Source organism: Choloepus didactylus, chromosome 9 (genome assembly GCF_015220235.1).
Source record: "Choloepus didactylus isolate mChoDid1 chromosome 9, mChoDid1.pri, whole genome shotgun sequence".
In the NCBI taxonomy this organism is placed as follows: Eukaryota; Metazoa; Chordata; class Mammalia; order Pilosa; family Megalonychidae; genus Choloepus; species Choloepus didactylus.
Window position 1 is genome coordinate 72,213,014 of NC_051315.1, and position 25,594 is coordinate 72,238,607.

The 25,594-nt window shown below is 36.3% G+C and overlaps 2 protein-coding genes across 3 annotated transcripts in view; one reads left to right on the forward strand and one right to left on the reverse strand.

The window, feature by feature from the left end:
• PDE1A (phosphodiesterase 1A) overlaps positions 1–25,594 on the reverse strand; it is a 460,100-nt gene that overhangs the window by 21,603 nt on the left and 412,903 nt on the right. For both annotated transcript variants that reach the window (XM_037849350.1, XM_037849349.1), the window contains exons 11-13: positions 20,923–21,004; positions 18,769–18,889; positions 17,502–17,689 (exon numbers count right to left, since the gene is read on the reverse strand). In XM_037849350.1, coding sequence (XP_037705278.1) covers positions 17,502–17,689; positions 18,769–18,889; positions 20,923–21,004 — 391 coding nt within the window. The remainder of the gene's footprint in view (positions 1–17,501; positions 17,690–18,768; positions 18,890–20,922; positions 21,005–25,594) is intronic.
• LOC119544166 (60S ribosomal protein L17-like) lies at positions 15,109–15,681 on the forward strand. Its single transcript, XM_037849351.1, has one exon. It carries the CDS (start codon positions 15,139–15,141, stop codon positions 15,664–15,666), a length of 528 nt encoding a protein of 175 aa, XP_037705279.1. The 5' UTR covers positions 15,109–15,138; the 3' UTR covers positions 15,667–15,681.

Below are 25,594 nucleotides of genomic sequence, written 5' to 3' on the forward strand. Positions count from 1 at the left end.
AAAATACAATCAATGCAAACTGGAGACTATAGTTAACAGAAACATAGTATAATGCTTCCTTTAATGTAACAAAGGCAAAATACCAAAGCTAAATGCCTATAAGAGGGGATATACGGGAGAGGTATGGGACTCTTGGCAGTGGTGATGTTGTCTGACTCTTTTATTGTACTTTAGTTTAATTCTATCTTTCCTTTTGTTGCTTTTTAGCTGTTATTTTTTTTTTCTTTCTTTTTCTTTTGTCTCTCTACCTTCTTTGACTCTTCCTACTTCTTTGTGGAAGAAATGGAGATGTCCTCATATAGATAGTGGGGATGGTGGTGAATGCATAAATACATGATTAGATAGGGAAACATCCATTGTTTACTTAAGATGGAATGTATGGTGTGTGAACAAAACCATCTTAAAAAAAAACAAAAACAAAAACAAAAGCAGGTTGATGGATTAGTTAAGAATGGAAAGGTGAGAGAAGGGTCAAGATCAATTCACCATACAGTGATTCACTCAGTTGTTTGATGGAATTGACCCATTGCATGATTTGCCAGGGGATAAGCAAAATTTCACATCAAAATTATTATTGACAGTAGTGTTTTTCAATGCCACACTTCCTCAAAGAAGCCTTCTAAAAGATCTCCCTTCAGACTAGAGGCACAAACATGAGACCAGGTGAAGAGTAATAATTATCATAGAAAACACTACATTCTAAGCACTTTACTAATTCACTCATTTACTTTATTAATTCACTCATTTAATCCTCCTAACTGCTTTGTGAGATATATACTATTTTTATCATCTCCACTTTGCAAGTGAGCAAAGTGAAACACAGAGAGGTTAAATAACATGCTAAAGGTCACATAACTCATAAATAATGGAACCGGGATTGAAACAAGAGTCTAGTTCCAGAGTCCTAGCACTTAACTTGATACATTGCTACCTCCTTGGGTATATTTTAATACCTGCTATATTTTTGTTTTCCCTCAGTAGAGTGCATGCCTTATCTTTGAAATTAAATCTCATAAGAAATTATAATTGATTTTTTTCTGAAGGCACAGCCAGACATTAAGAGTAATTATACTCATGAAAATATATTCCTTAAATATTAGACTACATCCAGTCCCATCTAATTAATTACTTGGGTGGTACAACTAGTGTAATACAACTAACCATTAAGAGTAGCTCTTAAAAAATAGGTTTTTTCAGGGGGAAGAGAACTTAACTAACATTAAACTGAATCATATAGTGGACAAGTCATTTCTCAAATCCAACAAAAATATTATATCAAACCATTCTTACCTCTGTCATTCACTGCCATTGCTATTATAATATGAACATTATTTTCAAAAATACCTGTCCCTTAAGATTTTTATGAATCATATTTTAATAGCATTAAAGTGTTTGTTCAGAAGGGCAAATAGCAGAATTAATACAAAAGCTACATCAAGTTTATAGAAGTCACACTCAGCCACTGAGTCTAAGTAGATTCCAAATAGAGTTGAGAGACTCTCCTGGAGGTTTCTCTTATGCAAGCTCCAGCTAGACATCCCAAATGCCACAGTATGCCATGCCCTTATCAAAAGTACCAAATACCTAGGTCTCTACTTGAGAGTCCATAAAATATTCACTCACTAAGTTTTATCTCTCAGAAAGTTAAATCCACCAGAGTATTCCTATGCCAGACAAGTCCTAAAATCCAGAGGTAACAGCCTCTTTTAGAACAACAATCAAATGCAGCCCCCTTCCCCATACTGTCAACACCCCCTTTCAATATGAACAAGTTAGGGTGCTCACCATCTAGACACACCTGAAGATAGAGAAAGAGATTAAGTGAGAGGAAGGGGTAGCAACAAACAAGATAAGATTTAACAAAGGTCTATGAATACTGAAACTTTATATATATATATATGTATACATTAAATATCTATATACATACATATATATGTATATATTTAGATGCTGGGGTGTTGGAATACTTGGAAGGAGGTAAATGACATGATGGAACTGTAACCAATAACATCCTTTGAAATTTGCTCTATAGCTATTTGTTGAATTCTGCTTTGAAAGTCTTTACCATTCTGTAAATACCCTATATTGCATAATAAGGAAAGAACTAAAACTGTGGAACAATAACACAACAATTTTTGAAATTACCTATACAACTGTTTGTTGAGCTGTACATCGAAAGTTAACACCTTTCTGTATGCATGTTATAGTTTACAATAATGAAAATAGCTGAAGTTGTGGACCTGTGACCCATGATATTCTTTGAAATTTGTGCTCCAACTACTTGTTAAATCGTACTTTGAAAGCTATACCTGTTATATATACATGTTAAAGTTCACAATTAAAAAATGCATTTAAAAAGTCATACTACATTTTTGATGTTTTAGAAAAGGGACATCCAAAGTAAAAGTGGGTAGATAGAATTTGTTTTAAAAAATAACAGTCAAAATTAGTGATTGGCCTCTCAGAGAAAATTTATTGGCACTCACCGTATTATCTTAGCAACTAGAATACTGCACAAAGCCATTTAAACAGATATTTGAAAGCACAAAGATGCTGATTTAGCCATCAGATGAATCTATTCCCATAGCAGTTAAACCAAGTCAAAAACAGAGGAATTCATAGTTATAATTTATGTGGTTCATGATGCTAAATGAGTAAATGCAAAATTGAATTCCCTTTCTTTCACAGGGCCTGGTAGATTTCCAGCAAGAAGATTGAAATCTCCAAGTCTTTTGGTCAAATTAGAGCTGCCACAATTCATAAGGCTTTACTTAAAAAAGGTATTTCACTGATCAGGAAAATGTATCCTTCTGTGGTCTGGATTTTGCTTCTGAAAAAAAAAGATACTTATTAACAATCTAGAGAAAATCTCATAAAGAAGTTGTGAAAAAATTAAATTGTAATTAGCATGTATAATCAGCCATGTTTGTAGGAACTACTGAGGTGAAATTATGAAGATATGTATAACTGATTTGTTTTCTTAATTTTCAACATATTGTGCTTTTGCTTCTGAAAACTTTTATGTTTTCTGTATTCATCAGTGGTGATCTTGAGATGGTTCATTTTTTTTCTAATTCAAGTTATTTTTTTCCCTACTTGAATTGTTACCTAAAAATCATTCTATATCATAACCTGGATTACTAGGTAGCACAATGGAAGACACATATTAACCATTTGTGTGCTTAAACTAGAGTAGACACTCTCAGAATCTAATGAGAGGTTATCTTGAAGGATATTAGTATCATTTATTAACAAATATGAGCATTTGGAAGGATTATGTTATATAAAGAGAAAATATACTATCTGTTACCTTAAAAATAAAAAGAATAAAAATGTGATCCTTTTTTATATCAGAAAATGTCCTTTCCTACTAATCTAGCTTAATAACACTAATGAAAATAAATCAAATAAATCCTTTACAGATACATAGAGTTGAAGGGGCCAATGCTAATATGTATTTTATGACAAGACTTCACTCTATCATTTCTTAATATTCTGAGAGAGTACCAAGAAAATCATTAGTTTTTTTTTTCTTTGTGTGTGTGTGTGTGTGTGTGTGTGTGTGTGTGTGTGTGTGTGTATCTTACAGCTTAAAATCATGTCCATCTAATCCTACATTTCTGTAACTTAATATAAATATTATAGTTTCCTTAATTCATAAGCATTTAAATGAACAAAAATTACCTGACTATTTACATTTGGATTTCATCATGGTAGAGTGTGGCTGAAAATAGGTTTTGGAATATTTTTAATGCATTGGAGTTTCTCTCTCTTTACTATTTAAGAGACTTTACATTGACTTCACCTCCAGTTTAGGAGATATATGGAAATATATTTTTTAAGTATAGAACACTGGACACTGAAAAAACACTGAAACACAAATATCAAAAATATACAGTAGAAATTACTTATGTTTCTTTATTTTTACACAAATATGGAATAAATTTTGTACATGGAAAAAATATATAAGTTCTGCGTGATACAACCAGAATGATGGCAAGATCGAATTAGCTAAAACTGTTAAGCATAACAATGAGATGGTGGCCAGGGAAAGAAAAACTCATCTGTGACACTCAATAAGGACCATCTTTCAGGGAACCCCTTTGACCAAATGGTAAGGACAAGATGCAAGCCCTGGATGAAGAGGATCAGTCAAAGCCTCTGGAAATAATTTTTTTATATCTTAACTACATCTAATTACGGATTAAAAACTCAGAGTATTGCCCCAAGATAGAGCAGCTTCTTAGACCACCTCTACTTCCAAATTCAGTAAAGAGCTTATCTTCTGAACTTCATCTTTCTACCAGCCCAAATCCCTGCTTGTCCTATCAACCTTTGGGAAACTGTTTCTTTACCATCAATAAGTGTGAAAAGGACACATCCACTGTCTACCTACCTTCCTATTTTTATTGCCTGTGCAAATACAAGTGGGGAGGACACACAAAACAGACACTGAATATCACTTAAAATGCCCAGACATTATGCAATTATTCACAATTCCTCCATCAATAAACAATTTGGGGAAGCCTCATGCTCTGGAGAAAAGTTTGGAAAATGTAACTAAGCCAACCCTTAACAATCAACTTCTAGAACATGATCATAAAACTATCCAGAAATTTACTGGTTTTGAATTCAGACAAACTAGATACAAACCCCAGCTTTTCTAAAGACAAACTATAGGAATTTAGTTAAATTATTTATGTTATCTGAGCCTCAGTTTCATCAGACTTGTAGAGTTGCTGTAATATATGTTTGTATAAATGACTAACGGGAACATGAATAGATGATGTACAATTTCACTCCCTAGTTCATCTTTTTGACCATTTTTAAATAAAAAATTCTATGGGGATAAATTGCACATCTGATAGCTCATTGGATAAGTTATGTTGAATGTAGACAGAAGTGGATTTGATGAAGCAATTACTCTAGTCTCTGGAGTATGATTTCACAAGAAATTGTTTCTGCTTTTTTGTGTTTACTCCTCCAAAGTGGCTAAGCTATTTTTGTGTAGTGAATTAACTGTGAAAGGAAATGAGGTTATCTTCATTTGGAATATATGTATAAACCTGTGAGCTTGGGTGACTTACCTGGCTGCCTTACGTCTCATTTTCCACACTGGTAAATAGTTATAATAATATTGAAATCATCAGGCTATTTGACAGATTAAATAGGATAATGACTGACAGAATACAGCATATTGTCTGGCACATGAGTATGTACTTAGTGGAATACAAATCAGCATACTGTTTGGCATTAATATCAACATAATTACAAAAATCACTTATTATACATAATATGTAATATTACATTTTAAGATTTTTTCAAATATAAATAACAATATAAAGGTTAATTAGTGAACTTATCATAATCTATTAAAATATCATTCTAATCATAATGTAAATTTGGCCTCTTAAAAATTCTAATACATTCTCATAAATTATAAATGTTTCCTGTACCTCTGGTGGGAAACAATTCTAATTGGATATGTTTAATCTTCAAGCAAAGATACAAGGTCTTTTTGCATGTTTGTTTATTTCCTATAAAAAGTCCTTCGAGTTTTTCCTGAAATAAACATGATTTTAAATAAACCTGTTTGGCTACTGTGGCAGATTGATTTATGTACCCCAATTTAGACATGTTCTTCTCTTGATCTGCATTCCTATGGGTATGAATCCATTGTAAAAAGGATCTCTTGAAAACATTATTTTAGTTAAAGTGTAGTCCAACTGAAAGAATCTGGGCCTTAATCCAGATTACTGGAGCCCTTTTTAAGCAGAAGAAATTCAGGCATTGTGAGAGAAAGCTGAAGGGAGGAGACAGAAGTCAGAAGTCAGCAGGAATCCGGAAGAGAAAGGAAAAGACATCACCATGTGATGGAAAAACTAAGGAACCCAAAAATGAGGAAGCAAGCCTTCTGGCTTCTATATCATGAGCCAATAAATTCCTTCTGTCAACCAAAACCAGTTTTTAGTATTTGCCATGACAGCTCAGGAAAACTAAGACAGCCACTATATTATTATACAATCACTGCTGTTTCAAATAAATAACAACAACAAAAATGTTCCAAAATAAGAAAACACCTAACTTAGTGATTCTTATGATGATTCTGACTGAGTACAAAATAGGTGATTGGTATAGTCATTAAGTTTTTGAAAAATTTCCTACCTGAGGGCATTAAGGAAACTAAACTTTTTATAGGGATTCTAATGAAGTTAAAAATAAGAACCAAAAATGATCATCCCATGCCTTCCCATGTCTTCAAAATGACATGTTTGAAGAACCATGGGTGTCATTTTAGGCGAAATGCTAGGCTTTTGTTTTGTTGAATGGATTAAGTTTGAGACCAGAGCCAAACCGTCCTGAGTAAATGAAAGTATTTTAGAGGCAAGGTGGGAAAAGGGAAGAGAGATGTGAAATCAGGAGGAATCTGAGACTAATGGTTGTGGAAAGAGAGCAGAGATGGATGATAAATAGAAAGATTTTAGTTTTGCTCTGAGGTGTAATGTATCCTTCTCCTCTATCCACACCCCCACCCTCCACCCCCAACCCTACCTACCAGAGCCTTTGAGTTAAGGCAACAATGCTTTCAATGTACTTGGAGCTGGGTAAACTATTGGGGGTATAAGACAATGTGCCGAATCTAGCCTCAGTGTGAGTATGGAGAAAAACCAGAAGCTGTCTTAAGGGACCCAGTTAAATTCTGGTTACATTTCAAATTCTGGTTGCTAAATGAGAGAGGTACCAGAAATAAAGAACAGCCTCATAGAGCTGTTCCCTACCTTGTGCCCAAAATTCTTAGCCTTACTTTGCCCCCATTAGCTCTGTTCAACAGTACAATATCCAACCTACCACTGTCTTCCTCAAGAAACACAGAATAAGAGGACAAGCTTTGGGAAACATTCGCTATATTTAGTTAGTTTTTCATTCTGCCTTTATCAGTTCATTTTTAAAGTCTTTTAGCTAACAAAGAAAAATATAGCACACAATAGTGGGTACCATTTTATTTATGTGGATTCACCATTAAAATTAGGCTTTCACAGAATGGAGTCAACACTCTTCCAATTCAACATTGACTGAGCTCCTACTTGGTGCTGGGGCAAGAGCCACCAGAGATCCTAAGCTGAAAACCCCATAAGTTCTGCACTCAAGAAATTTATAGGTATTTGTTTTCTATTGGCACACAGAAGGACTCTAAATATTTTTGGAACATCTTCATTAGTGGTAAATATGTTATTGATTGATGAAAGAATGTTCTTGTTCGTGGAAAGTACATACATGAATTATAGTGCATGTTCAAGGATGTGTACAGCTAACTCTCATATGTTCAGAAGACAGAGCAATAGATGATGGATGATAGATAGGGAGGGAGGGAGGGAAAGAAATAGCGATGTGACAGCATGTTAAAGTTGGTGGATTGAGCTATCGGGGGAGGGGGGTCAGGCTATAATGGAATTCTGTGTATGGGGCTAGTATTGTTTTTGCAACTATTCATGTAACTTTGAATTTATTTCAAAATAAAAAATAAAAAAATAAAGAAAACACATGATTATTATGAAATCTGGAATAGAGGTTAGCTCATGGGAGGGAGATTGGGCAAGAAACCATTAAAGAAATCCATTAAGAGAGCTTCTAGGGTGTGACTATGTGGTATTTCTTGGCTGGATGGTAGGATGGTAGGTTTTCTCCCTTCTACTTCCCTCCCTGCCTATCTCCTTTCTTTCTTCCCCCCCTTTCTTGCTTTCTCTTCTCTTTCCTTCCTTCCTCCCATCTTTCCCTCCTTTCTGTCTTTCTTTCAAAGAAAGAAATTGTATGAATTCTTTCTTTATACCAGTCACTGACCTAGAAGCTTAGGATACATTGGTGATCAAAACATAGACATCCTTTTTCTCATCAATCTTATTTTTAGTGGTGGTGGGGGGAACAGACCATTAACATTTAAACATAATAAGTGAATTATGTATAAGCCAGACTTTGACAAGCATGATGAGAAAACAAATTAGGATAAGGTATCAGGAGGGCAAAGGAGGAGAGAGGGTAGAATTAGAAACTTTAAATAGGGTTTCCAGGGGAGCCTCAATGATAGGTAACAACGGAAGTAAACCTGAAAGAAGACAGGGAGGCACCATGTGAATAGGATTCTGTGATTCTGACAGAAAGGGGCCAGGACAATGCTCCTAAAGCAGGAAATACCAGAAGTGTTTGTGAAGGTTAGTGTGGCTGGAGTGAAGCAAGCCAGTGAGGGGAAGAGAAATGGGAGATGAGATTAGTGAGATAAAGATTGGTGTGTGTGTGCATGCATTTGTGTGTGTCATACAACGACTTACAGAGAGCAGTATGCTGCATCTGGTCCATACTGGCTCATGAAGCCTGGCTGTTACATTTCGGGAATTATGCAAGCTGGTTGTTAAATGCAGCTATTATGAAAAATAAAATTATATGAACTTAAAATTAAATAAATTGTATTTAAAATAGGTAAAAAGGGTAATAAATACCTAAAACTCATCATTTCCTAATTATTTTAATATACATTGCTATTATCTATGCTCCTGAGCTTAATTATGTCTATTGTATCTCTATGATGGAAATATTATAAAATGTGCTCATTTTTTTCTCAACTGTATGTTCAGACACATCATATTGGTGGCTTGAAATTGGCCATGGTGGGCGTATTTACACCATGAAAATCATCAAGCATAATGAAGCGGGGCTTGATTTATTGTTTAATTGTCTAGATTTAAGACAGCCATGGAGACAATGCTAAAAATAGAAATTAAATTTAAAAAGGTGTCATGTCTATAGCAGTCATATTGTGAATTATGCTAACATTTGAGGAAATTTCTCCTAGTATTAAAAATCATTAACCATTCAAAAGACCAAGAAGTCATTTGCATCAATGACATACAAATGAAATTCTAGCATATACCTTCAATGTTTTGCTGTCATCTTATTCCTTAAAATAAAATCAACTAATATTCATATCTGAACTACACTCATTTGTCAGTTACAACTGTAGATAAACTATGGACACAAAAGTTTGGCAAAAATCAATGAAAGCATTCTGTGAGAATCAATTAGCTGTATAAAATTTACAACAAAGATTACACATTCTTTGTATCAGAATGAAATCTCTCCAACTCATTTTATGAGGCTAGTGTACCCTCAGTACCAAAACCAGTGTCAGTATGAGAAAGGAAAATTATAGGCCAATCTCACTCATAAATACAGATTTTTAAAAGTCAACAAAAACAGTACTTATATTTTTTTATGTGAATGCATCATGATCAAGTTGAGTTTAGCCAAGGAATACAAGGTTGGTTCAAAATTAGAAAATCAATAACATATTTACCACATGAACAAATTAAAAAGAAAAATCCCACAAATCATCTTAAAAGCTACAGAAAAGACATTTGATAGAGCTAAGAATCTCTTTAAAATAAATGTTCTTAGCAATCTGATTATGAATGGGAAGATAGTTAACCTCACAAAGAGCAGTAAAAAAAAACATTAGGAAACATCATACTTAATGCTGAAACATTTAACACCTTCCTTTAAATACAGAGACATCCAATTCATATTGTTCTGGATAAACTTGCCATTGCCGTTGACATAAGAAAAACAATAATAAAAGGCATATGTTTGAGAAAGAAAGAAACAAACTGTCATTATTTGCGGATGATATGACTGACAAAATAAAGAAATGTGAAATTATAAATCATTAGAATTAATAAGAGCATTTTTCCATGTTAATGGACTCAAGATCAGTATTCCAAAGCAAGTTGTATTTTTATACACCAATAAGAAACAGACATTTACACAAGCAATGAGAAATAGAAACTACTTATGGAAAATGCAAGAAAGTATATTCAAATCTTCAAATGGATTATTATAAATATTAAATGATTATATAGCATATGTATATGCTTAGTATAGTGCCTAGCATCTAGTAACACTAAATACTTTCCATCAGCATCATTATTGTTATTATTATAGAAAAATAAACTTTCAGAAAAATATATGAGTGATAAGATATGATATTCATGGAAAGGAAGACTCAAAATCATAAAGATGATTAATTCTCCCCAAATTGATATCAAAGCTATTCTAATCAAAATCCATACTTTTTTTTTTTTTTTGGTGGAACTTCATGAGCTACTAAGCCAAAATCAGGTCTTGAAAATGTTTAAATGAATGATATCATACTAAATATATTCTATAACTATAGAGCAATTATGAAGGAAATAAAACACCTGTGCGTTTGAAATTTTAAAACATTCTAAAATGGCAAGCTTACCTTACGCTTGCTCTAAGTTTCCTTGTGGTTCTAAACAGCGGATTCACGCACAATGCAAATCCAGCAGTGTGTTCCTGTGCTGCTTCCTTTCCTCACTTACTAATCTTCTCTGAATCTAATATTTTGGGGCTTGTTTCAATATCAAGTCAGAAAATCACTCAGTATAATAAGAACCATATTGAGCTCCATTCTAGACTGATGCCCAGAATGTGTGTACTTCTAGAACATCACTAGTTTTTCTCTAGTACACAGTCTCCTTGGGAAGATGGGCTAGGAAGGAGATCTGGGTGTGACTTATGGTTTCTGTTCCAATCATGGCAGATTTGGTGGTTCTGATTCAATTTGGAATCCTCATTTCTAAAGACGAACAAACTCTCAGTTGGCTTCCAAAAATAATTGCTTTGCAAATCAGGGTTCTCTACTTCACCTCCTTCAGGTCTTTGCTCTAATTACCACATACTCATTAAAGCCTTTCTTGACCACATAATTTAAAATTGCATTCCTGCTTAATCTCATTCACTCTTTATGAGGTTAGGAATTTTTGTCTGCTTTTGTTTTCTACTATATTCCTAATGCTTAGACAGGGTCTGGCACATAGTAGAGACGTACATGGCAAATAATAATTATAGTGATAACAGCCAACTCTTTTATAGGATTTACAATTCTATATACTTATAAGCAGCTTATGTAAATAAACTCATGTAATTCTCTCAGAAGCCAATACTGAGGAAAAGGACTGCCTCTTATGGCAATGTAAAGAGGTCAAGTGTTTCCTCCATAAAAGAGTATGAAACTGGACAATATTAAGGAAAATAACTATTCCATGAAACTATCAAATGGACACAATACATTGAGTAGCATTTATTCTTGAAAAATTGCTAGAGCTTCAGACCAGAAGAGCATTAGGCCGTGTCCTCCTAATTGGGTTGCTCCCAAATCCAACTCCCTACCCCTCACCCAGCCCCCACCAGCTTTGGAACAACAGCTAAAACCAGCCTTGCTGCCAGAGGTGGCAGACTCAATGTGGGGCTGGAGGAGACGGCAAAAACCCATGGCTTAGCCTGCAAAAGATGATGGATTTACTTTAGAACAAATGGGGAAAACCTGCAGCTTTTGGGGTGACAAGAAATTTAACAGGAAGATCCTAAAAATGAGAGAGCCATAGATGGATTGAAATAGCTCTCGACACTTCCCTGGTTGACTGGGAAACTAAGCAAGCATGAAAAAACCTGAGAGAACCCCAAAAAAAGTGAAAAGAAAGAAAGAATTGAGAACTGACTGTAAGTCTCAAGGCAATACTCAAACCTCCAGAGATCAACTGGCAGAGGGTGGAAACCTATGCCCGTGAGGTGTTTGAACACAACATCTACCCACATCATGGGCTGATCACTAAACTACATAGACATAGGGGCAATCCCACGGTGGAAAAAAAACAACATAAAAAACACTGAGCAAAGACATCAAAGGTTGCTCAGCAGGAGATGCAGATTCTGCAGCTTATGTCCAGGCAAGCTACTAAAATAAATATATAAGTAAACAAACAAACAAATAGCAAACAAACAAAAGCAAAGAGCAACCCTCAGAATAATAAAACAGGATCCACAATTGTTACCATATATTATTTGAAATGTGTACTTTTCAACAAAAGTTAAATACATACATACATACAAAAAAAAAAAAAAAAAGAAAGAAAGAATTGTACCCATTCAGGGGGGGAAAAAACAGTAAATAGAAACTGACTTTGAGGTGGACCAGATGTTGGTAGGAGGAGACAATGACTTCAAAGCAAATATTATAAATATATTTAAAGAATTAAAGGAAAACATGCTGACACTGTGAACAAATAGAAAACAGCTACAGAAATAAATTATAAAAAAAAGACCAAACTGAAATTCTAAAATTGAAAAGAACAATGGCTAAAATGAAAACTTCACTCATTGGATTCTACAGAAGATTTGAGATGAGAAGAAAGAATCAGTGAAATTGAGGATAGATCACTAGAAAGTAATTGAATAAAAGAAGAAAAAAGATTAAAGAAAATGTACAGAGATTTAGAGACTTGTGGGACAATGTCAAGAATTCTAACATTCCTGGGCACCTCAAAGCTGAGGGGGCAGCACTTCTCATCCACTCCACTAGGATACCCATGGTGGTTTCTCTCTCTCCACCCGCCCCTTTCTTCTTCTTCTCCTTCTTCTCCTTCTTCTTCCTCCTCCTCCTCCTCCTCCACATAGTTTCAGTTGGTTAGTGGAGTGTGCCTACCCCAGTCCCTTCCTTGGCTCCTCCCTCTTGGGATGTAGGCTGCCTGCAGGAAAACTGTGTTGTGCTCTTCTCCTCCATGACATGACCTTTTTGGAAGCATTGCCTGTAATTGGGTGAGTAATTGCATCTAATGCTTGAGTTGGGTATCAAAAAGCACATTGCTAGCATATACCTAAGCTATATTCTATATCAACTTCAATAGTAATAAAGTGATTTTTTTTTTTTTTCCTTTCAATTCGTTGTGAGTGGAGGTGGTGATCTTTGGGACATTATGTATTGATATTCTCCCCAAATATCTATAGCAAGTGGTATATTTTTAAAAAAATAATTTTAAATAGTTTATTATTTTATAAAAATATAACTGACTTTATCTACTGATCTTATATGAGCCAAACTTGGTAATTCTCTTATTAATTATAATAACGTGTTTGCATATTCTTTTGGGTTTTTAAAATGAAAATTAAATTTGCATTTCTGGCATAAACCCAATGTGGTGATAAATTCAGTCTGCAACCCATGACTCAGGCAGAGGTAAGCAGCTGTGCCTAGGAGAAATTCTGACTCTAAAGGACATTCAATTTTCTAAATTCCTGTTTTTTTCTTTATTTTGGTAGGTTCTGAGATGTCAATTTCTTGCAGCACTCTTACAAGAGTTTATCCTGCATATATAGTTATTTTCACCATGAGATATTTCTTTAAGTTTGTCTAGTTCACCATAACACTGGGAATAGAGATTAAGCATGCAATTTTATAAATGAAGAGAATCGGGGGGAAAAAATGAAGAGAATTGGGGGGGAAAAATTAGGAGAATTGGGCATTATTTGCCTTACTAAAAATGTGTATACTATACACAATACCTTTTGTAAGTTGTATATCAAAATGCTTTATGATTTTATTGTGTTTAAAGCAGGACTGTCTGTGTTCAAATCTTGGTTCTGCATTTTCTAATTGTAGGACAGTCATTATTACTCAATGCCAGAAATGTAAAATGAGAACTTTACAAGGATCTAAAATTTACTATGGTTCTCTAAGCACCTTATTAATGAGCACAAACTCTAAGGAAAGAGTTTTAATAAATATGATAAAAAATCAAATAAGAATGAATTGGTATCTGATATTTTAGTACCTCAAACTACTCCATATGAATAAGGTATGACTCAGACCCTGGAGGAAATCAGGCTTGTTGTGATCTTCACTACATTTTATGTTTTCTTCCTATTTGAGTTATGGGCTATCAACATAATGTTCATGTTTTTGGAATATGCATTTAACTGGAAATACCTAATGGGATTAATAGAAAATAAATTTTTATGAAATGCTATAAGATGATTTTCCAGGAACCAGGATGATACAGATAGTAATCAGTAATCTCAGTTCTCATAAGGTTACCCAGTTCAATTCATTAAATCTGTGTGAAACTCAGCCTTTCTGAGAGCTGAAGGGATATATGTGCTCAACAAAATAGTCCATGGAAGACAGTGCCAGAAAGTTTATTAAAAAGGGAGCCATTGCAGTCCCTAACCTAATTCTGTTGAAGGGTTTCCCTGTATAGGTTTTTGACAAATGGGTTCCAGGTGATGAGTGTTAGGGAAATCAAAGAACCTGTTGGGTGGCAACCACCCAGCCTTCACCTCCCCCCACCTCCTTCTCTGGGGAAGTCACACACACACACTAAGTGGCCATCCTCTGATGGCTTCAAGGTACCACTAACCCCATCCTCTTTTATACTGTATGCCACTCCACAACCTGGGAGAGACCTTGGGCCTGGAGAGGAAGAAACAGCCTCAAGTGCTTATCAGAACAGAAATTCACAGTGGCAGGGCCCCCTCCCCTGAGGTGGATAAAAACACACTCATACAGTATAGACTGATATGTCTTTTAGCTTCCAGTACCCAACCCAAAGCAGTTTCTGGCCACCCTGGGAGACCAGGTGTGCTGTGACTTCTTCCTCTGCTCTTCTGGACTCTTTGTGCTGTGTAAGTGACAAGGCCTCTTTATTCTGTACCATAAAGGGATCATTTGCTGAAAGTTTCCATTGTGCCCTGACCTTGGGTTTCCATATTGCATCATTGTAGCAATTCGTTCCACAATGGGTTGGTGCTTGGGGTTCACTGTTGGTTATTTTGACCAGATTGTGGACAAGATATTTTATTAAGCCTTTGTTATAGGAGAGTGTATTGGTCAGCTGGAGTATCTGATTCACTAAAGATAAATACTTCAATTTTTTCAAACTTTGTTGAAAGACACAGGACAGTGTAATAGGAGGTACCAGAGTGAGTGGGAGAAACCCTGGTTAAAGAATCAGACAGTTCTGACTCTAGTGCTTAGCTGTGAGAGCCTCCATTTCCACGTGCATAAAACGGGGATAGTATTTACTTCAGAGGGTCGTACATTAAATGCCGGGTACATAGAAGGGATTTCAGAAATCTTGTTTCCCCATATTTATTTGTTTTCCTTTCTGAATAAATATAATGTTCAAACATAGTGGAACATAAGTATTCATCCATTCAAAACTTCATTCTGTAAATAATCTTAAAGAACTTGCTATAGCTCTTCCCGTAAGCGGCGCGAGGTGATCTCTGAAAATGGTTCGCTACTCACTTGACCCTGAAAACCCCACAAAATCATGCAAATCAAGAGGTTCAAATCTTCGTGTTCACTTTAAGAACACCCGAGAAACTGCTCAGGCCATCAAGGGTATGCATATTCGAAAAGCCACCAAGTATCTGAAAGATGTCACATTACAGAAGCAGTGTGTGCCATTCCGTCGTCGTTACAACGGTGGTGTTGGTAGGTGTGCCCAGGCCAAACAGTGGGGCTGGACGCAGGGTCGATGGCCCAAAAAGAGTGCTGAATTTTTGTTACACATGCTTAAAAATGCAGAAAGTAATGCTGAACTTAAGGGTTTAGATGTAGATTCTCTGGTCATTGAGCACATCCAGGTGAACAAAGCCCCCAAGATGCGCCGCCGGACTTACAGAGCTCATGGTCGGATTAACCCATACATGAGTTCCCCCTGCCACATTGAGATGATCCTTACTGAGAAAGAACAGATTGTTCCTAAACCAGAAGAAGAGGTTGCACAGAAGAAAAGATATCCCAGAAGAAACTGAAGAAACAAAAACTTATGGCTCGGGAATAAATTCATCATAAATTAAATGCAAATTAAAGCAGAAAAAAAAAAAAAAAGAACTTGCTATATGCCAGGGACATATGATAATAAGATAGATCAAGTTCCTACTCTTTAGAGCTTATAGTCTAGTGAATTATATCTCACACTGCTCCAGGGCCAATATCTTGAGTAGAATTTGTCCATGTGGAGGAGGAAGGCTAGTCACTTGAAAACTCCAGTTAGATAGTTCTGTTATCTGATTCTTCTACTGTGTTACGTACTTCGCAGAGTAATAATAACGCAGTATTACAAAGACTCTGTAATGGCCAGAGCCAACTACAGAACTTTTGGTGTCCAGTGCAAAATGAAAACATGGGTTCCCTTGTTCAAAAATTATTAAGAATTTCAAGACAGTGAAAGAGGAGCACTAAGCCCAGTGTGGGCCACTCTGAGCCCGAGGCGCCATGTGTCTGCACAGGTGCCACGGCCACGAAGAGGCCCTCACAGTGGCTGCATAGAGCTCCTTCACTTACTAGTTGTGGGGCCTTCAGACAAGTCACATAACTGTCCTCTGCCTCAGTTTCCTTATCTATAAAATGGGGAATAATAATAGTATATACTTAACAAGTTTCATTTGAGGATTAAATTAAATGAGTTAAGTGCTATGTTTTTCAAATTAAACAAAAAGCAGAGACCTGCCATCCAAGAAAGAATCAGCCTTTCAGAGAGACTGAAGAGGAGAATTCCTGGAAGAAGAAACAATTGCAAAGGCCCTGGAGTATTTTAAGTACCTGCCAGAAGGCCAACGTGCAGGGAGTATAGTGCATGACATCTAGAGGACTGACTGTGGTGGACTGAATTGCGTACCTCAGGTTGGACATGTTCTTGATCTTGTTCCACCTTCTGGTGGGTGTGGACACCTTGTAAATAAAATCTCTTCAAGATGCTTCTTCAGTTAAGCTGTGGCCCCACCAAATCAGGTTGGGCTTTAATTCAGATTAAAGTCCGTATAGTCAGAGTGAAAGTCAGACAGAGAGAGAAGCCAGGAGAGGCCACCATATGCATTGCCATATGACAGAAAAGCCAAGGACCAAGGATCACTGGCAGCCAGCCCCAGAATGCCACAGTCTTCAGGAAGAAAGCATCACCTTGCTGACTGCCTTGATTTTGGACTTCTCTTAGTCTCAAAACTGTAAGCCAATGAATTCTCATTGTTTAAGTCAACCCATTGCATGGCATTTGTTTTAGCAGCTGTGAAATTAAAACCCCTCCTAAAGAGAATGGACTGATTAATTCAGATCAACAAATAAATTAGAAATAACTATAGCTAACTTCCCAACTGACTTCTTTGGTAGCAGAATACAAACGATTTCTCTAACTCATGAGTGAAACTGTCAGCCAAAGAACTAACTTAGTAAACTTGACAAAAAAAAAGACACCTGAATCTCCAACACCAAATATTACATTCTCACTGCAACAGGAAAGTCAAGTGCAAAAGCTAAAACATAGGCTCAAAAGTGCTCCAAACAAGTACAGGAGGCCATTGTACCAAATAAAGCTTTGTCACCATTTTATTGTCCTATCCTTCATACCCATTGCACCACCATCCAGTGACACACATCTGCAGCCAATACGGCATAAACAAAACAGCATCCCTTTTTTACCTAACAGATACACCAACTCTCTTATGAACCATCAAGGGATAGTCAAACTGCAACTGCCACAAAGGGCATGCCTATTTTATAGAAGAAGAAATTAACAGGGGAAAAGTTCAAAATGCCAGTGGAGGAGTTAAGACAGAAAGGGATGGCAGTAAGGCACTATAAACAACCATACCTTGTGCAGCTAACTCTTTCCACCGCCCTTTGTTCTGTTGAATGATGTCCACCAGGTTGTTTTTGAAGCTCTTCAGGTCCACTGTCGCCAGGGAATAGTCTGTAGAAAACAGCCCATCGCTTACGGTGGTTTTCACATTCAATCGTCTGAGAGCGTCAGCAACATGGACCCCGCCCAAAGAGCTTGAACTACCCATAACAACAAAAGAAACCAAAAAGCACTGAGGTTAGGATATGGGATGAGAAAGCAGAGCTGGAAAAACTCCACACAACCAATTGGAAAAGGTTCAGGGTGGCAGGGGCATAGGCCCAGTTGTGAGCACACTGCTGCGCTGCCCACCCTCCTCCTTTCCCTCTCCCCCTGGAAAATGCAGGGATGGAAATGCAGGGACTCCCAGACAGCAGGGCCTATCCGTTCATAGGGCAGCGGGGTGCAGTTGGTGGTAGGGTTCTCAAGCCATGAGCTGAGCTGACTCTGTGTGAGTCTACTGGTGGACATCATAGAAGGAGCACGAGTGCTCCGGAGCCCCAAGTGAGGTAAGTGCACCTGCCCCTTCCTCCACAGTTAAATCTCCAGGCTAAAACTGGATCTTTTTCAGGTAGGACATTCCCTCAGTTTCTTCATTAGGGCAGTATTTAGGGAGTCTTTTGGTCTGTCATTATGAAAAGTTGTGGCACCAGAGGGGCAAGAAATTAGCATGATTATGCTGCAACTGGACATTTTACATAATTTTTTAAAAATAAATTTATCAGTGAAAAAAATCAAGTTTGAAATATTTTAAGTTCCATATATAATGGATTTTGCTGTTACATGTTATACAGATCTTTGGATTCATGTAAGCCAAAAGGCTAATTCTGAAGCAGGCATCTTACTAGATATAGGAATGGGTTGTGATTGGTTTGTTTACAGGCAAACCAAAACAATCCCCCACCCCCCCACTCTACCAACACCTGGCACTACCCGACATGTAACTATATCCAGAAAACAAAACATACTTATCCAATGAAAGCTTAAATAATTTTTTTTTCTCCTGGGCATTAAATGCTACTTTGTAAAACTATTCAGTACTTTGATATTTTTCATAGGGGACTTCAGTTATTCACAAAGGCAGATGCAATATAATACAAAGCCACCAGGTGGCAATATTGCCTAATAGTTCTGGTAAGAATTTCCTGCCTAGATGTAAAAAACAATAAGGATAATCACAGGTAAAAGGTTATTAAAATTCTCAAAGATGAAAAATAATGCCAAAAAAAACCCCTCAAACCTGTTTGTCCCAAAGGAAGCAGCTTCAGATTTTGAGGCTTCCTCTATAAGAGGAATAACAATTTTCTCTGTTGAGTCGGTCAGAAGAGAAAATGTTGGCTCTACTATGAAATCAATGAAACCTAAAAAAGAGAGATAAATCCATGTTACAATTTCCTGACTTCTAGTATCAGTGATAGGAAAGGTTCTATGATGCTTTTTGTGTAGCAACTATCAATTACGATACTGGTTTAGCTTATCCCTTAAGACATATAACATATATATATATATATCAAGGGATATATGTATTTGAATCCAATAATGTAATCTTTAGAAATGATTGCTAACTGCTCTATAAAATAATCTCTCAAGCAGTGGAAGAGATGCAACATGAGCTTGTTAACTCAGGTATATTGGCGTTCTTATATTCAGCCTGATATTATTATTAACAACAAATTCAAACCTAACAATAATGAATATACATGTCCTCTGTCAGTGAAAGGGATGATAACTCTTTTGAAAGGTCTCTTCTTGCTTGTTGACTTTTACTATTGATCAACAAGTTATAATATCTAGGCTCCAAAAAACCTAAATAACTGAAGTTTTTTTCAGGCCACAGGCAGGCACACCCCCCCCCTTTTTTTTCCTTATTATATTAGTCAGAGCCTTCTGCCAGTGCATTAATATTTCAAATTGCTGTTTATTATTCTCTGGATGTAAAGTGTTAGTTCACAGCGTGTGGGCGTGTTCTGTCAAATCGGAGAAAAGAACGGTAACATCTCTGGGAGGCAGCATTAATCCTCTCACTTTGAGATGTCAGGATTGCATAAAGACTTGTACATTTAAAGTACTACACAAGATAAAAAACGACACAGAGAGAATGGGGCATTGTCCTTTGGCGAGCACTTACCACCCAGTGTTTAGGTGCAGGCAGAGGCAAGCTCCGTGCACACTTCAACATCGACCCCACCCCCGATCAGGACTCAGTAGAGGGGTGGTGCTTAAAATCAATTGCTAGTTTCCTTAATACCATCTGGGAACAAAGAATTACCATCTGAATATAGAGTAACTGGAGGGAGGCTTTTTAAGTGAGTGTAATGGGAAATATGCACAATTGAAGAGTATTTTCATCCATTAGATGCTCAAAGTAATTCACATTTCAGGTAACTGGATTAGTCATAGCATATGTTACGGCATATTTTTAATTCAAAAAGTCTTAGTAATTTTGTATTTTAACTGATACCTTCAGGTAAAAGCAAGGTTAACTGGCCATCCAGGGTGCTATTTCTATGGGTTAAATGCCTGGGATATGTAGATTGTGAAAAGAGGCTTCACCTCTACTAACATGGCAGCAATTCATATTGCAGCAATAAACTTGAGAAACCTAGACCCTTATCTGCTTGCCAGATGAGCTCCTTAGCCTGCCACAGTCATACCAGCTAAACAATGATAGGCACCTGCGTTGTGTTCCCTAGAAAACAACTGTGGGCACTTGGGAGGGAGGGAGAGAAAGGTGAGAGCATGAAGCCTTCCCACGGCTGATGGCTGCTAGGAGGTACCAGAGCACAACTACAGAGATAAGATGAGGCTCTCTTATGCCATTGATCAGATAGTTCAATAATGAAGATGCTGGCTCCGAGAATAACTATTACAAATATTTAAACTATGCAGCATAGCAAGACTATGTTTTAATAATGGACTGGGCTTGACGTCCCTGACACAAATACAGATGGGAGGAATGAATGAGGTTGGGAGCAATATTATAATATTCAGGTTATAAGACTGTTTTCCCAAAAGAACATGAACTAGTATATTAAGCATGCCATGCAAACTTAGTAATAACAGAATAGGCATGTTAATATTTTCATTGACTTGTCCTACATCCAAAGGATTCAATTACACAAAACAATGACCAGCAACAAAAAATCCTCTCTTGCATAAGAAAGTCCTCCATTTTGGAAATAGTTTACAACCAGAAAAACAATTACGTTAACTAAAGATATTGAATTGATTTTGTGAGAATGTTAAAAAATTCTTAGTGTTTAGCCCCATGGAGATCAAATTTGTCATGAAGTGAGATTTTCATGGAAGTTAAGCCTCTGAATAACATGATACATACATTTGAAAACTGAAAAGCACATGCCCACTCTCCAAGACCAGCAATCTTGAGTGTTACCTATTTGTGACTGGGCCACCATCGTTGACTTCCGATCACAAAGTGGGGAAAATGGAAGCCCTAATTCAGCTTCTTTATCTCCCTGGAGAAAGGAAAGCTCATTAGTAGACTCAGGTTGAAGAAGGTCAGATAATTAGCCTAGATAAAAACTCTGAACAAGGCCCACCTTTCATTTCTTAATTCATATTAAAAAATAATAATAAATCAGAAGCTGTAAACAAAATATATATAATTTTACTCTGAAGTTCTCCTTTTGGGAATATATTACAAGGGGGAAAATACATGAACATCTTCAGTACCTTGATACTCTGCTTAGGATTTGCAACCCCCTGATTGTAAAGAGACAAACTTTTGCTCTTTGGAATTTTCTAAAGTCACCATAAAATATTCATTTCAGTTTTTATTTGGCATTTAGTTAATGATGCGGCTCATGGATTTTTCTGCTCTTCTTTTTTTTAATGCTAAGTACATCAGTGGATCTGTAGTATCAAGAGTTTGTGATTGGACTTCTTTTTGAAATTACAAGTGTAGGAGCATTTTATGAAACATCTTTCCACTCCTTAAGCAAGTTTTCTTGAATCCCCGGCAGCAAATTGTAAGTAATTTCTTCAGCATTCTTCTATTCTGCATGCATAATTTTATTTTAATGTATTCTTCTCAAAGAAAATGGAAAATCAACTTTTTTTTTTATTTGATCTTGTCTAACTAGATTAGTTGAGCACATATGCAAATGAATTATATTTGTGTTTGGGTTTAATATCTTAAGAACGAATTTGATTTCCATCTCCTAAAGTTGAAGGAGACTGCTCTCGGCAAAGCTTTATTAATACAAAGGTTATCAAACATTTGTTCTTTCCTTTGCATTCAAGGTGACATGCTTACCACAGAAAGAGGAGAGAGGATACTGTACTTCCTCTTGTTCATTTCAATTGTCTGGCCATTTAAAAGAATGCAGTAGGCTCTAATTTCTCCTAAGTTTTTGGTTGTATAGCTTCATGCCTTTACACCAGCTTTGCCCAGCTTTGCCCAGTCCACATCTTAGGGCACATGACCAGGTTCCAAAATTAGGGAAAAGGAGGAGGGACCTTCATTTTTACTTTGTGGAGGAGTTCATATGAAAATACACCAACCTGTCTGAAGACTTCATACTTGTACTCTGCTTCCTCTAACATCGTTTCATCATATTCTTCATAACATGTCAATATGTGGACTTCAAAATTCTTATTAAAAATATTTTCTGGTGCATTCCCCCTAAGGCATGCCTCTGACTATGAGGATCTTATGGGGAAATTTTGAAATCAGAATGGTTCTGGAAAATCTAGGTAGGGTCACCAAAGAATATACAAAGTAGCTACAAACCAAAACACTTCAATATGTCATGGCATGGGAGAGAAAATAGTGGGAAAAAAAAATTCTGCAACCTTTCCCCAAAACCTTCTCACTCCCCTAGAGAATAAAGACAACAATTCCATTTGCAATTAATATTTCTACCCTAGAAAATAAAAATAGCAATTCCATTTGGAATTAATACTTCCACCCAGCTTAAGGAGCAGATAGAAGGGGTTCTTAGTGCCGTCAGTCTTGGAGTAAGAGGACACAGGGTTAACTAACTGCTCTTTGCTGGGCTCTTGGGTTACCCCAGGTGTATCACAGCCTTTGCTGAAATCAGTTCTCATGTGCTGCCCAACTTTGCCATCTCAGCTTATTCATTTTAGAAATAAAGATGTAACAGTATCTATTTAATAGGATAATCTTGAAGGTATGTAAGATAATTTGTGTGAAGCCTAAGGGCAGTGCCTAACGTTTAGTAAATGCTCACTAAATGTTACCTAATAATAACAATTTGTAATAGTAACAAAACAGAGTGCTGCAAATTAAAGGTATTTATGAAGTGTAATGCTTATTGTGGATGGTGTTGAACCATTGCAAAAACATTAGTACTTGATTTGATTTGTCATGTAATGGTGAGACATTGGCTCCCCCACCCACCCCCTGCCTTGCAAGGAATTGACATACAGGAATTCTAATTTTGAAAGATGATCCACTTTCTTTGGTTGACCCCAAATGAAAATCTGGGCCTGAAAAAGGTATTGTGTTACTTTGCCTTCCGTGTGCTAAACTTTAGAGAATGCTGGATGGAAACATTGTCATCACAGAGTTCTCAGGCATTTGACATGTTTATGCTGGGTTGACCTTCCTATACAAAGGGTGAGAGATTTGATTTTAAATTTTCTTGCTTCCTGCACCCCACATCTGATTTGGAATATTAAATTTTCACTGCCAAAGCACACTCAATGCTAAATTACATTAATTTTTAAATTAATTTATAAATTCTTCAAAGTGTTATTTTATTCTTAAGGTTAGTGCAAGGATTGGCGTTAGTATGAGGGAACCAGGTATCTAATGTAAGGTGGTTACTATTAACGGATAGGGAAAAGATATGCAAAAGCAAAGTTAGGTCCTTGCATATAAATTTGACCAGTTTCACAATTTTCTTTTTTCTGTCCCTGAATTGGGAACATTTACTTTCCATCAACATGGAGTCATGGGTCAGAGCAATAAGCATTTTGTAAGATAGTTTATATTTCCTTTGGGGGTTGTGCTTTCATCTGTGGATGATGTCTTCAGGAGGCCAAACATATACTTTTTTTTTTTTTTTCCAAACAAGTACTACTAAACTCACTAATTAATCAGTGCCACTCAGTTATGCCCTCCAGTCTCTACATTGTGTTATTGGTGGGGAATGAGCCTAGGGAAGGTGGAAAAAGTGGTCCCATCAACATCTAACACACTGCGCTCAGGCCTGACAGCCAATGCGTTTCTTAGCAATTCCCTTGGATATTGTTCAAGTTTCTTCTTTAAAAGGCCTTGACAAAGACCTTGTAATTGTTTTTATGCTTTCCCAACAGTGCAAAATGCTCTGAGAGCTGTCAACAAGGTATCAAATCCAGTGGTTTAACAGCATTTTTTTCTGTGCATTTTCTCTGAAGCTAAAACAGTTCCCATGGTTTTAAAGAAATAAAGATGATAGGAGAGGGCAAAATATAGAAATGTAGCGAAACCTCTTGCATTGAATCCTAAGTTTTAGTCCCAGAAGCAGCATTAACAACAAACATATGCGAAGCCCCTGCCCACTGCCTTTGGGGCGACTGTGGAGAGCAGGAAGGACTGCACCAGTTTAGCCTTCTTTGGACAACTTATTTAAGTGATTTAGGCCATCCAATTACCTCCTTCCATTCCTTATAAAGATGGACCCTTCTTAAATCCTAAGAAAGCCACCCAAATTTCTTAAATGTTTACTAATTATTATAGACAGCACATTCACTTTCAGTAAAATACAAGATATGGTACAATTGTATTTTTGTGTTATAAATATTTTAGGGAACATTAGTAACCCTTGTGTAAGCAGTGTTTATAGCACTTTTATGAAACTATCAGCTTCAATTTTACATTTAAGTTACCTTTACTTTTTATCCTGGCTTATACTTACAGTTTCTTCACAGTTCATGATTTTTTTTTTTTTTTTAATGCCTGATCCTTGACAGAGAATGCGCTAACCAAATACATTTTCAGTACTATGGAAAATACATTCTGTTTGAAAATAATATACTTTATATTACTTCTAACAACACTGAAAATAGAGGGAACTGCCTGTATAAAACTTAGTGTAAAATAATCGTTTTGCCCCATGCCTTCCAAATGACTTGCTTTTCCAATTATTATTTTCTCCTTGGCTGACAAGGTACTATTTACTGGTGAATGTAGATTTTAATCAGATGTTGATTTTTTTAAAATGTGTCATAAAACACCTAGTTGAAGGGAAAAATTCACTTAGTTATTGAGTTTATCTAGTATGTGAAATGAACAATTTTTAATGAAGTGACTGTATTATTTTCTTGTTACTTGCCAACATAATATGTCTGTTAAAGAAAAGAACAGGAAGCAAAAACCTGTCTTCCTTTACTTATGGTTATTTTCTTGGCTGGTGTCTTATGTCAGATCCCTCAGTCACAGCTGAAATGAATGGGGCAGCTTCCAAATCACTCACTCGAGTTAGAGGGCAGAGGAAAATGTGTTCATTTCTGTGAACACACCAAGAGAGGACATTAATCATATTGATGAATTTCACAAGCTGCTGTGAAACAGGCCTTGAAGGGCAGGGACTGCCCTACCTTCCTTCACCATCAGCTGTATATTCAACAGTCACAAAAAGTTCTCAGGACAGCAACTTCTAGATACAATTTGGATCTTCTCTGGCAACAATTTCCCATTACTTTAAAGCGTGAACGTAAAGTAATTACAATAAGGATTAGGAGACACTGATGGGGTTTCCAAGGATTATACAAATAGCTTGATGTACATTGCTTTGTCTTATAGAGATACATTGTATTTCAACAATTTTTAAACAATGTCTATTTAAGCCCATGTGTTAATCCAAATGAGCTCAGAAAATATGTTAATAAAAAATTGATTTAAAAGCCAACACATCCTCAAATTCTCCTGGATACACACACACACAACTTTATCTTGTTGATCTTGAAAGTTCCAAAAATCAGCTACTTCCATTCAGTACTTTTTCTGATTTTTAAAATTTATATCCAGTCTTAGTCTAATTTTGTTCATAAACCTATTGAATGAATTTCAAGTCTAGTGCTGTATTCTGCAGAGCAAA

Excerpts from the sequence above, each read along its gene's own strand:
- LOC119544166 (XM_037849351.1), top strand. The coding sequence starts at position 15,139 with ATGGTTCGCTACTCACTTGACCCTGAAAACCCCACAAAATCATGCAAA.